Source organism: Leopardus geoffroyi, chromosome B1, assembly GCF_018350155.1.
Source record: "Leopardus geoffroyi isolate Oge1 chromosome B1, O.geoffroyi_Oge1_pat1.0, whole genome shotgun sequence".
In the NCBI taxonomy this organism is placed as follows: domain Eukaryota; kingdom Metazoa; phylum Chordata; class Mammalia; order Carnivora; family Felidae; genus Leopardus; species Leopardus geoffroyi.
This window is the reverse complement of record NC_059327.1, coordinates 35,230,749-35,244,629: the sequence shown is the minus strand read 5'-3', so window position 1 is coordinate 35,244,629 and position 13,881 is coordinate 35,230,749. Positions and strand designations below refer to the sequence as shown.

General features: G+C 36.5%; 1 protein-coding gene across 8 annotated transcripts in view; it reads left to right on the top strand.

The window, feature by feature from the left end:
• Positions 1–13,881, top strand: part of PPP3CC (protein phosphatase 3 catalytic subunit gamma) — a 100,553-nt gene that overhangs the window by 39,419 nt on the left and 47,253 nt on the right. For all 8 annotated transcript variants that reach the window (XM_045457499.1, XM_045457485.1, XM_045457482.1 and 5 more), the window contains exons 2-4: positions 1,001–1,198; positions 1,523–1,647; positions 13,591–13,702. In XM_045457499.1, the coding sequence (XP_045313455.1) occupies positions 1,001–1,198; positions 1,523–1,647; positions 13,591–13,702 (435 nt within the window). The remainder of the gene's footprint in view (positions 1–1,000; positions 1,199–1,522; positions 1,648–13,590; positions 13,703–13,881) is intronic.

Genomic DNA, 13,881 nt, shown 5'->3' with positions numbered 1-13,881 from the left:
GCTGAAGTCGGACGCTTAACCGACTGCGCCACCCAGGCGCCCCTCCCCTCCCTGTTTTTATATTATTTTTGCTTCCCTTCCCTTATGCTCATCTGTTTTGTATCTTAAATTCCTCACATGAGTGAAGTCATATGATATTTGTCTTTCTCTGACTAATTTTGCTTAGCAGAATACCCTCCAGTTCTATCCATGTAGTTGCAAATTGCAAGATTTCATTCTTTTTGATTGTCGAGTAATACTCCATTGTGTATATATATCACTTCTTCTTTATCCATTCATCCATCGATGGACATTTGAGCTCTTTCCATACTTTGGCTATTGTTGATGGTGCTGCTATAAACATGGGGGTGCATGTGTCCCTTCGAAACAGCACCCTGTATCCTTTGGATAAATGCCTAGTAGTTCAATTGCTGGGTCGTAGGGTAGTTCTATTTTTAGTTTTTTTGAGGAACCTCCGTACTGTTTTCCAGAATGTCTGCACCAGCTTGCATTCCCATTAAGCAGCTACCTTTTAATAATAAAGTATACATCTATGATTGCCCCGATCAGGAGCTAAAGTCAGACTTTTAAAACACAATTCCATTAGGCCAGTTCTTTGGAAAAATAAATACCCTTTAGTGTTGAAATTTCTTTCCTTTCATTTTCTTTAACCACAGTTTCAGTTTTAATACTTTTTCTATAAGTAAAAGATAACTCATATCATCTAGTTCTTTATTTTTTAGTTTATTTTCTGAATCAGCTTCAAGTCTTTGACATTTATATGTAAAACAGTATAATTCATACATCCACACACTGACTTCGACTTTGTGGCCTTTTTAAAAATTAGAATCGATCTTCTGTAACATATAGTATCTTAGATTTTTTTCCCCCACATGGTTCTGTTGCTGTGGATTTGAAATCATGGTGATGTATTAGGTTTAATTTGTTACATTAAAAAAAAAATGGGTTCACAGTTCTCTATGCATTTAAGTATTTTGAATTACTTTTCCTCTCTTTCTAGCTGTCCCCTTTCCTCCAACCCAACGGCTTACTTTGAAGGAAGTATTTGAGAATGGGAAACCTAAAATTGATGTCTTAAGAAACCATTTGGTGAAGGAAGGGCGACTGGAAGAGGAAGTAGCCTTAAAGATAATCAATGATGGGGCTGCTATCCTGAGACAAGAGAAGACTATGATAGAACTAGATTCTCCAATCACAGGTATGAGAAATATTTGGGTGGCACTTAGATTTGAGCTTATTTGAAAAATTATTACAAATAACCAACTAAAATGTGTGATAATTTTTCTAGGAATTATGAGGTAGTCTTAGGATTGTTTGTTGTTTATTGAAGAAATACAACTTAAAATATCTCATATTTCCTATAGGACTATTCAGTATTGATAGATTGACTACAATTATAGAACAGTCCAGTCAAAAGCTAAAGTGATTTCAGTTAAAAGTTAAACTGTGATCTTATTGATGTACTGCCCTTTCTCTTCTAAGACATCATTTTTTACCTCACCTTATGCCCTTTTTTTCCTAGTGTGTGGTGACATTCATGGACAATTCTTTGACTTGATGAAGTTGTTCGAAGTTGGAGGATCACCTACTAACACACGCTACCTCTTTCTGGGTGACTATGTGGACAGAGGCTATTTCAGTATAGAGGTAAAAATTAAATTGGATACGTGGGAACTTTCATTACCTTTTTTTAGAACTTTGCTTTCTCTTCTTCGGTAGAAGAAATTAAAATGAGAACACTGGCAGAAGTTATAAACCTTGTTACTTTTAGTAATTAAGGTGTTAGAAAAATGTTTTCACTGGTATAAGAAAGTTCTATTCCTTCTTGTAGCTTCTATATGTGGTAGACATATAGAAGGGGCTATATTAAACCCAGCTTTGCAGGTAAGTCAAATGTTTACCAACCTTTCTTCTTTGAAGATAGTGTACAGGCTGTATATAAATGGCATAAATTGCTATTCACCCTAAACAGGGTTTGGATTAGCAGACACTAATTCTAAAACCACAAGCTGGTGGGCTGTAATTTACTCTTAGATTAACTTCCAATGCTAAACCACCAGGCACTTAGTTTACTGTAGGAATAATTTTTGATACTGTTATGCATAGTAAGCACTTAATAAATGTTCATTGAATAAAAAAATGATTAAAATTAATGAAGTTAATGGAAACTCAAAATTTACTTTCATGTATTTTGAAAACTGAATGAAGAGAAAAAATGATTGGAATTAAAGTATAAGCTGTTGTGTATAAAAAATAAAACTATTTTAGAACATCATGCAAAGACTTGAGTACAGTGGAACCATATTCATATTTAATATCAATTGATTTAGCTGTACATGCTTGGCAAATAAAAGGCAAGTAACGTTTGAAATAGTACAGGTAATTGAATTTATAATGTGCCCAAGAATAAGCATGAGATGAGAAATTGAGTCCACTTGCTGTTCTTGTAGTCTTTAGTCCTGCCTCTCCCTCATAGTGTGACGGTCTCAGTGTATTTAGTGTGTTTCTAGTGGTTAAAGGTTTATTTATGCAGCATCACTCCTAAATCCAAGTCAACTATCTCACCTAGTGCTTAAAGAAGCAGTGGTTATTCTAAAGCTGGAAGAAACTCTTTAGTTACATAGATGTGTCTATTCATGAATCAGTGAAGTTCAGAGTTATGTGCCAGTGCCCCAAATTAAGTTAGTGTCATCTGTGAGGACAAAGGTTAATGGTAGAAGCTAAGAAAATTATCTTCTTGCCCCGCTGCTCAGTAAATTCCCAAGGTCTCCAAGTAGGTACCTGGGATGAGTGGAGATGATACCTGCAGACTGTATCATTGAAATGCTTCTCTATTCCAGGTATCCTAAGTGTCCATTGATAGGGACACCTGGGTCGCTCAGTTAATTGTCTGACTTCAGCTCAGGTCATGACCTCACGGTTCATGAGTTTGAGCCCTGAGTCAGGCTCTGTGCTAACAGCCTGGAGCCTGCTTTGGATTCTGTGTCTCCCTCTCTGCCTCTCCCCTGCTCATGCTCTGCCTCTCTCTCTCTCAAAAATAAACATGAAAAAAGTTTTTAATTAAAAAATTGTCCATTGATAGATGAATAAATAAGATGTAATAAATATATATAATGGATATAATATAATAGAAAATTACTCAGACATAAAAGAGAATGAAGTGTTGCCATTTGCAACAACATGGATGGACCTAGAGGATTTTATGCTAAGAGAAATAAGTCCAAGAAAGACAGATACTTATAATTTCACTCAGGTAAGGAATCTATAAAACAAAACAAGTGAACAAACAAAACAGAAGCAGACTTATTTATAAACACCAAGAACAAACTGGTGGTTGCCAGAGGAGAGGGGAGTAGGAAGTCAGGATATAGGTAGAGGGGATTAAGAGGTACAGACTTCCAGTTATAAAATAAATAAGTCATGGATGAAATGTACATCACAGGGAATATAGTCAAAATACTGTAATAACTTCATATGGTGACAGGTGATAACTATCCTTATTGTGGTGAGCATTGCATAATATATAGGATTGTTGAATCACCATGTTGTACACCAAGAACTAATATTGTATGTCAACTGTAGTTCAATAAATAAATAAAATAAAATAAAAAGGGAAGCAAACATAGTCTAAAAAGGAAAAGCTTTCTAATTCCTATTCACATCATGTTTCAAGAGACAATCAAAAATACGGATGTTTGAAAGACACATTGAATGTTTACCTCTTTGGGTATTGATTAGCATGAAGAGGTTTTATCTATCTATCTATCTATCTATCTATCTATTTTTGAGAGAAGAGAGAGCCAGTGAGCGAGGGGCAGAGAGAATTCCACGAGTTGCAGAGAGAGAGGGAGAGAGAGTACGGAGCCCAGAGCTGGGCTCAAGCTCACCCAGAGCGGGGCTGGAACTCACAAACCATGAGATCATGGACCTGAGCCAAAGTTGGATGCTTAACCGATGGAGTCACCAGGTGCTCCAGCATGAAGAAGTTTTAGAGGCTGAAGAGAAGAATACAGAACTTACTGAATTTTTAATTAGTCATTATATTTAATGAAACAACTTCTTAAAAAGATAATATTATGCCAAATCATCTTCAGGTTGTTGTTAACTGACATATTTACAAATAGTTTCAGTGCATTAATACATTCAATATAAAGCACACACTGAAAAACTCCATAATGATTTTTGTACACACATACTATATTCAGAATATTTTCTGTTACATATTTTTTCCTCATTCATCAACAAATGTTTCCTGATTGCCAACTATGGCAGGCTCTGAGGATAAAATATTGAATAAGATTTATGCTTTCTATTTTTATTTGTTTTTAAGATTAATGCTTTCTATAGGAGCTGACAGTCTGTTAGAAAAGATGCACTTGTAACTAGATTTTTCAATACAGTATAAAAGTGCTTGTTTAATTTTCTGCAATATTCTTCATATTAAGACCTAGCATACTAGCATGGTACCTGACACATAGTTAGCACTCAATAGTTGGCACTCAATATTTGCTCAATGAATGAATGTTAATAAATCATAGTTTGTATTTGGTTTTATCCTGTTATTTGACATTTGACTAACTTAAAGGATTTTTCTGGAATAGCTTAAGAGGTAAATGGATCAAAACATTAAAGTGACAATGCTATTTTATACCAGTTTTAAAACTAAAATTCAGGGTGTATATTGTGTTAGTTGGAAGTCACCTACTTATAAACTACCAAGGTTATAAACTTCTGTAGGCTACAGCTTAGTCCAGCATGATATAGGTATATACTTGATCACAGTTGTTTTTTTTTTTTATCAGTGTCCTTGATAAGCATGAGTATGTTGTTTTTGTCAAATGGATGAAAATAAGGTAATGGAGTCCTTATTACATTTTTGTTGTTGTAAATAGTTCATTTTTGTAGAAAAATTGGGAAATGTAGACTCTAAGAAAACAAAAACTTGTATAAATCACATATAATCACTGTTAATATCATAGTTTTTTTTTTTCTTTAAGATTTTAAATTATTTTTTAAAAGTAATCTCTACACCCAATGTGGGGCTGTAACTCACAACCGCTGGACCAAGAGTTGCATGCTCCACTGACTCAGGCAGCCAGGTGCCCCAACATCTTGTATTTTCTTGCAGTCCTTTTTCTTCTTTTACATTTGTATTTATCCTTTTTTAAAGAAAATTGAAATCATTTTGGACATTTCCTTTTGTAGTCTTTTTTTCCCCACTCAGCATTGTATTGAAAACACTTTTCTCTGTGGTTAATGGTAAAAATACCAGAATTTACTTCACTATTCTTTATTTTTGGATGTTTGGTTTGTTGATACTGCTTGCTGCCTATCTTTTCTCTCCTTCTTCCTTACTATCAAAATTCTATTTTTTTCAGATAAGTGAGATTGGGGTTTCAGAGAAAACCTTTGATTTCAGTATGGGGAAGCCCTTAACCCAGCCCCAGGGAATGAATTGATTGGTCTGAGCTAGTCATATAAACCCATTCCTTGTCACCAGTGATTGGTCTAGGGATAAACATGGGATTCTGTTTTGCCCAGTAATATATAAAGGGAACTCTGCTGGGTGCTTTTTAGGTGTGTGAGTGTGTGCGTGCGTGCGCATGCATGCTGACACACTTTGAAACACTTCGTTTCCAGATGAAAAGACTAGCAAGGTGAAAGTTTCTGAACCCCTGTTTAACTACAGCATATCAAATGTGGGTGGGTACACTATAGCAGCCATTTTGTGATCATGAGGAGGTGCTAAGGATGAAAAGCAGACCTGTGAATTACAGATCATAGAGGGAAAGAGGACATGGTTTCTTGGTGACAGCATTAAGCTGGTACACTAAATCTGGACATCTTACCTCCAGATTTCTTGTTTCATGAGATACTTAATGTCTTTATGGCTTAAACAATTGTTAATTGGATATTTATCACTTGTACTGTAAGTGGATGTTTTCTAGTTACTTCTGCATATTGTTACACCTTTCTGAATTAATAACATTTCTGATATTTACTTAGGTTAGATTCTTATAAGTAAAAGAAGTGGATGAAAGACTATGAACATTCTATTTTTTTAAAGTTTATTTATTTTGTGAGAGCAAGAGAGCACGTGAGTGCACAAGCAAGTGGGGGAGTGATAGAGAGAAAAGGAGAGAGAGAATCCCAGGCAGGCTCCTTGCTGTCAGGGCAGAGCCCAACATGAGGCTCTATCCCATGACAGTGAGATCATGACCTGAGCCAGAGCTGAGAGTCAGACACTTAATGGACTGAACCACCCAGGTGCCCCAGACTATGAACATTTTAAAGACTTTTGATACATATTGCTTAATTGTTTTCACAGAACTTTATTCACTGTATTTATATTTTCTTTCTATACTTAATAATTGTTTTCCTTAAGCCTGTGTGAAATAATCAAGGCAAGATGATTTTTTTTCATGCCCAGAGCAAGCATATGTCTTTCCTGAAGCAATGCAAACTTTGATTAGTACAAATACTAAGGACTTTTGGCATTTAGGGACTGATCCAAATGTCATTGACAAAACAAAATAGTAAAGGTTCACTTACTTCTGAGATTTTAGACATCCCTTCTTCATTTGTACCTATTATAAACTACTTACTCTGAGGTAGGGCAAGCTAAATTTTAGTTTCTTTTAACTGATTCTTCAATAAGAGAAAGGGCTAAAGGGGATTTTTTTTTGAGAGAGAGAGAGAGAGAAAGCAAGAGAGAGGGGCAGAGGGAGAATCTTAAGCAGGATCCATGCTAAGTGCAGAGCCCAACGTGGGGGTTGATTTCATGAACCGTGAGATCTTGACCTGAGCCGAAATCAAGAATTGGATGCTCAACTGTCTTGATTCACTGAGATGTCCGGGTCCTACTGGCATTTAATGGGCTGGGTCCAGGGAAACAAACATCCTGCAATATGCAGAAACTCCTAAACAACAAAGGATCATGCTTTTCACATAGTCAGTATTACCTCTGTTGGGAAACACTGTTAAATTTTGGGGATGGGTGTGAACAAACAAAGCCAGGTCTTTTACTGTGTTTACTAGTGAAAGGGGCAGCATTGTGTATTTGTTTAGTGTTATGAAAATCAAATCAGGGTAAGGGACTAAAAGAGCCCGAAAGTATAGCTAATTTAGATGGAGATTAGGGAAGGCTTATCTGAGGAGGTAACATCTGAAGAGAAACTTGAATGACCTGAGGGAATGAGCCCTGCTTACCTGATGGGAGGTGGGGGAGGGGTGAGTACATTCCAGCAGAGGACATATCAAGTATTAAAGCTCTGAGGCTGGAGCACGCCTAATGCAGTCCAGGAATAGTAACAAGGCCAGTTTGGCTAGATGGAAAAATGAGTAGGGGGGAAGATGTAGGCGATGTGTCAGAGGGATAGGCAAGGGTTAGATGATATCAGGCCTTGGAAACCATAGTAAGGAGTTTGGGTTTTATCCTGAATGTGAAAGGAAGCCATTGGAGATTGTTTTGAGGTGGGAGTGACATATTCACATGTATGTTTTGAATCGGTCACTCTGGCTGTTTTGTGGTAAACTGTGGAAGCCTAAGAGTGGGTACAGGGAGGCCAGTTAGGAATCTAATCCTGTAAGCATGGGCAAGAGACATTGGTGATTTAAATTAAGCATTTTGGGAAGCATCTGGATTTAGAATTTTGAAACCTTTTTTTGGGGAGGTGGGAAAATCTCAGTTAAATTCATCAAGCTGTTCAGATCATGACACATTTATTACTAGTCATTGCAAAGTCCCTCTCTGTTTTATTTTTTTCTTATCTATGATCTCTATTAATATTTTCCCCCTCTTGCCATTATATATGTTTCTGTTATATTTGGTATATGCCTCAGAAGACATATAATACATTACGCTAATTTTATAATATGTAAGGTTTTGGTGGATAAAAGTATTTTAATTTTACATAAATATGGTAGTGTTCAGTGTCCTCAAACTCAAGCATACATCATAATTTCCTCGAGCACCTGTTCAAAAACAGATTGCTGGGCCCCACCCCAGAATTCCTGGAGTCTGGGGGCGCCTGGGTCGCTCAGTCGGTTAAGCGGCCAACTTCGGCTCAGGTCATGATCTCACGGTCCGTGAGTTCGAGCCCCGCGTCGGGCTCTGTGCTGACAGCTCAGAGCCTGGAGCCTGTTTCAGATTCTGTGTCTCCCTCTCTCTGACCTTCCCCCGTTCATGCTCTGTCTCTCTCTGTCTCAAAAATAAATAAACGTTAAAAAAAACAAAAGATTAAAAAAAGAATTCCTGGAGTCTGAAAATCTCTGTCTCTAACAAGTTACCATGTGATGCTAATACACTACACTTGAGATGAATGTGACCACGCTATGGCCCTGTTTCTGTTGATTTGAATTTTCATCTATCATGATGTTTTTAAGATCTATCCAAGTTGCTGTCTCTCAGTCATTGCTTTCTGCTTGCTGTAGAGTATTCCATAGTATACATCTATGACATTTTAGTTCTTTATTCTCAATGGTGGACACCTAGGTTGCCTCCAGTTTCTTTTTTCTATGAACATTACTGTTATGAATATTCATAAAAATATAAATCTACTGATGGTACCATGTTTTAGTTTCTCTGTGGTTTATGTACAAGAGTGGGATTGACAGAGAAAAGGGTATATACCTTCCATACTTGAACTGACCATCACAGATTCCTCTTCAGAATAGCTGTACTAATCTATACGCCTGCCTGTAGCAGCTAAGAGTTCATATTTCCTTACAGCCCTCTTTCCAGAATTTGGTTTTATCTCATTTTCTAGTATTTACAAAAATGATGGGTATAAAATAGTATTTTATGTTTCAAGTAGTATTTTTCCAATTACTGATGAAATTAAGCATCTCCTTACATGTTAGCCATTCCACTCTTATAATCACTGTTAAGAGTTTCTTATATGACCTTTAAGATATAGGTTAAGCATTTACCAGCATATTTCCATATCTATTTTTAAAAAATAAGTGTACTTATCAGTGTACATTTGCCCTTTAAGTGCTGCTCTATCTGGGTCCTTCAGATTTTGACCCGTATTGTTTCTATTATCATTCAGTATTTTATATTTTAAGATTCTCTTTAACCTTAACACAATGAAGTAGTATGTTTTTTGTTTCTAGTCATGCAAGATTTTTTTCATAAAGTTAATATTTTGTTATTGATTTTATTAGTGTAATTAATTAGAGAACATAACCTGGACATATTCATTCTTTGGAATTTATGGGGACTCTATTTTTGATGAGATACCTAGTAGATTTTTGTGACTATCTTTTTTTTTTTTTTTTAAGTATCTCTGCACCCAAATGGGGCTTGAACTCATGACCCCAAGATCAAGAGTCACATGCTTTACCAACTATGCCAGCCAACCACCCCTTTATGACTGTCTTGTGTATACTTGAAACTTAATGCATTCTCTGTTGAATTCCCCCTGTGACGTTCATTACTTTTGTCTGCTTGAACTAGGAGTTACTTTTTGGGTGTTTCAGAAGAGCCAACTACAGTTATTACTGATTCTTACCATAGTCCTGTCAGTTGTTGCGTGTGTTTTGAGACTGTGAGATATGTAATGAGGGAGTGTGTGGCAAGCTGAGGGCAAAATGCAGGCTAAAGCACCCCCTCTCCCACCTCAGGTGGAGTATGCATGATATTCTGTGGACACTCCTGGCTACCCAAGAACAAAGGAAAGGGGTTAAAGGGCTTGCCATGGTAATGTGGGAAGCAAAGGCAAATGAAAAATTAAATTCCATGCTGCCTGCAGCCCATTGACAAGTCCTTGAAACCAGCAGAGTGACCTCCCTTTAGGATCCCAGCTGCCTTAAGGATGACATTTTTGCTAGGGGCAAAAGAGAATCTTAGCTTAACCTTATCTCAACCTCCAGGATCCTGTAAATCTACTTCCTTTATCTCAAGTGCCCCAAGATATATGCTGGGAATCATACTCCAAGCTTAATGCCCACCCCCCATACATCTGAAAGGTCTCATGACTACGGTTTTACTAAATGGTAATAAATGGCATTTCCCTAGCAACAGCTGGCCTCTCAAGGTCCTGGAAACCTTGCTTCCACAATACCTTAGGTACTTACTCTATACCCGACCCCCTCCCAACTTGAGGGTATATAATCATATAATCAGTAACCCATCACAAGCACAGTGCAGCTCTTCTGCCCCATGGGTCCTGTCCCCATGCTTTAATAAAATCACCTTTTTGCACCAAAGATGTCCTCAAGACATCTATTTCTTGGATGTTGGCTCCAGACCACCCCACCATCACCCCAAAACTTCATCAATATGTGTACTTCATTATTAGTATATACGATTGCTCTTCATTATTTGCAGATTCCGTTTTGCATACATGCCTCCCTGCTAAAATTTATTTGTAGTCCCAAAATCAATACACATAGTGATTTTGAGGTTCTAGTCCCTTTCATCAGGAGCTAGGAAATACATATAAGCATACTAAGCTGCACATATACCCACATTTTTATCTGTTTCTTTATCTATCTGTGTATACCCTTAGAAAAGTGAGTTTTGATTTCAGTCCAAATTCACAAGATTCAGCCTAACCTTACCTCTTTCCTACTCTCATGATTTATAATATATTCACTTGTCTGTTCAATTCTAGTATACTCACAAAGTAGGTATATAGCAGCCAAATCATGCTTTGAAAACAGATTCACTAACTAGAGATACAGCATTTGTGTATATTTCTTTGTGTCTTTGCCTTGCAGTATGCAGTCAAAATGCTGTTTTCCAAAGTTACTTGGGTTCTTTTTTCCCCATACCCTCCTTTGTTGCTTTGTTTTTCATTTATAATACAATTAGGTTTATTACTTGTTTGCATTCTATTTTGGGTTTCTTTCACATGCTGGTTGATTACCTGTTTTGCGGAGGCACATGTAGAACATTACTGCTGTTGTAGAAAATCAAAGCTATCCAAAAAGGTATGCTTTGAGAAGTGTTGCACCCTGCTCATCCCCCTTAAAGTGTTCTCAGTGCTCCCTTCTTTCCACCCCTTTCCTCTGTGCCCTTTGTAGGTAACTGATGTCTCTCTCTAGTTTCTGATTTATACTTCCTGTATTTCTTCTGCACAAATGAGTAAATACATGTGGATCTCTTATATCCTTTCTTTATTACAGAAACAGTAGCATACTTTTTTGTACTTTGCTTTTTTTCACTTCACAGTATATTTTGGAAATTGCTCTAAATCTGTTTATAGAGATCTCTCTCTCTCTATTTTCTTTTTTTTTTCTCCCTTTCTTTCTCCCTTCTTTCCTTCCTTCCTTCCTTTCTTTCTTTCTTTCTTCCTTCCTTCCTTCCTTCCTTCCTTCCTTCCTTCCTTCCTTCCTTCCTTTCTTCCTTCCTTCCTTTCTTTCTTTCTTTCTTCCTTCCTCTTTCTTTCTTTCTTTCTTTCTTTCTTTCTTTCTTTCTTTCTTTCAGCTTCATGGTACTTTATTGTGTTTGCTCAGCCTTACATCCTATGTATAGTTATTTAGTTTGTTTCTAAAATTTTGCTATTATAAGCAACACTGCAACTTTGTGCATATGTATTTTCTTATTGTTGGAAGTGTATCTTTAGGGTATGCTTCTAGAAGTGGTCAAAAGTTAAATGAATATGTTGTTTTATCAGTTTTCGCCATTTTTTTTTTACTGTGCAAATTACTTTTATTTGCAGATAGTCAAATTTATCCATTTTTTGCCTCTGGTTTTTCGTCATTAGTACACTTTATCTTAGCCAAAAGGCCGAGAAACATTTGGTTTTTTGTCATTAGTGATAAAGTTTTCCCCTACACTAAAGGATAAAGAACTCACCACTTTTTCTTCTAGAACTTGTATGACTTCATTTTGATATATTTGTTTTTTGATACATTTATCTCCCTTATCCATTTGTCATTCATTATGTGTTATGTGAGAAATATAGATCTAATTTTTTTGAAATGCCACCAATTGTCCCAGAGGCATTTTTTGAGAAGTCCATCATTACCCCCTGTGATTTAGGATGCTACTTTTATTATATACCAATATTATATGTACTTGGATTAATTTCTGGACTGTTTTATTCCACTGGTATATTTATTTCTATATGTGCCAGTACTACTGTTTTGTTTTGTTTTGTTTAAGATTAAAAAAAATGTTTATTTATTTTTAGGGGCACAGGGGTGGCTCACTTGGTTGAGCATCTGACTCTTGATTTCGGCTCAGGTCAAGATCCTAGGGTCGTGGGATCAAGCTCTGCTATGGGCTCTGTGCTGAGTATGGAGCCTGCTTGGGATTTTCTCTCTCTCCCTCAGCCCCTCTCCCCAACTCGTGTTCTCTCTCTCTCTCTCTCTCTCAAATAAATAAAATGAAAAAAAAATTTTTTTTAATCTTTAGCTTTGAGAGATAGAGAGAAACAAGCAGGAGAGGGGGAGGGGCAGAGCGAAAGAGGGAGGGAAGATCTGAAGTCCGGTCCATACTGACAATAGAGAGCCAGATGCTGGGGCCCAAACTCAGGAACTGAACCTCGAGATCATGACCTGAGCCAAAATCAGATGCTCAACCAACTGAGCCACGCAGGTGCTCCCAATTATAGAAGCTTTACAGTATCTTTTAATATCCAGTAGGGCTAGGCCCCCTCCCCATTATATTTCTCTTTTTCAGTGTTTTTTGTTTTTGTTTTTTGTTTTTTCCTGGCTGTTTCCTGGCTGTTCTTGCATGTTTATTTTTCCACAGAAATTTTATTATCAACTTATCTAACTCCATAAAATAACTTGTTGGTATTGGAATTGCAGTGGTTTTATAAATTAGGAAGAACTGATGCTGAATCATCCTATCCAACAACAAGGAATGTTTTTCCATTTGTTTTTGCCTACTTTTGTGTCTTCCAGGAGATTTTTAAATTTTTCTTGGTATTAGTTTTGCACATTTCTGACTAAATTTATTCCTGTGTGTTTAGTCTTTTTTGCTGGTATTGTAAATGGAGTTTTCTCCACCATGTGTCCTATTTATTGTTTGTGTATGTTAGTTTTATATCCTGCCTTATTACTGAATTCTTTTATTTTTTGAATTAGTTTAATCATTGATTTTTCTGGAGTTTTTCAGGTATACTATCATATCATCTTCAAATGGAGTTGTTTTATTTTTTTCTTTACCCATTCTTAAGCTTTTAATTGATTTCTCTTGTCTAATTCAATTAGCCAATACCTCTAATATAGTGTTGAATAGTAGCAGAGATAGTGGATATCCTTGTCTAGTTCCTTATTTAGTGGAAATTTCTCTGGTGTTTCCTCATTAAATAAAATACAGATTTTAAGATATATGTATATATATATATTTATATGGGGGTGGATTTGTCACAGAGCTCTAGATACTTGGAAGAACCGTGGAAATAGAAATTAAGGAAAGGTATCTATCAAATCTACTCTATGCTCTGTTGGAGTCTAGGGCAACAGCTTGTTCCTTTCAAAAAGCTGGAAGGTTTCATGTTTCAGTTTGGGAATGACAATTAGATATGCCATTACAACAAGTCATTTAAGTCATTTGAATTCACGTAAATTGTCTTTGTGCGTTGTCATGGTCACAAATAAAAATTTATCCTTATGTTTGTCTTTTTATAGTGTGTGCTGTTTTTGTGGAGTTTAAAGATTAATCATCCCAAAACAGTGTTTCTGCTTCGAGGAAATCATGAGTGCAGGCATCTTACAGAATATTTCACCTTCAAACAGGAATGTAAGTATGATCACTTTTCCAGAACCTTTTTGTTTGTTTGTTTTAAGTAAACTGTACTCCTCACAGGCTTGAACTCACAACTCTGAAATCAAAAATCCCATGTTCTACCGACTGAGCTAGCCAGGCGCCCCATAACATTTTTAGTTACCCTTTTGTCAGTCCCAAAATGAATCGCAAGA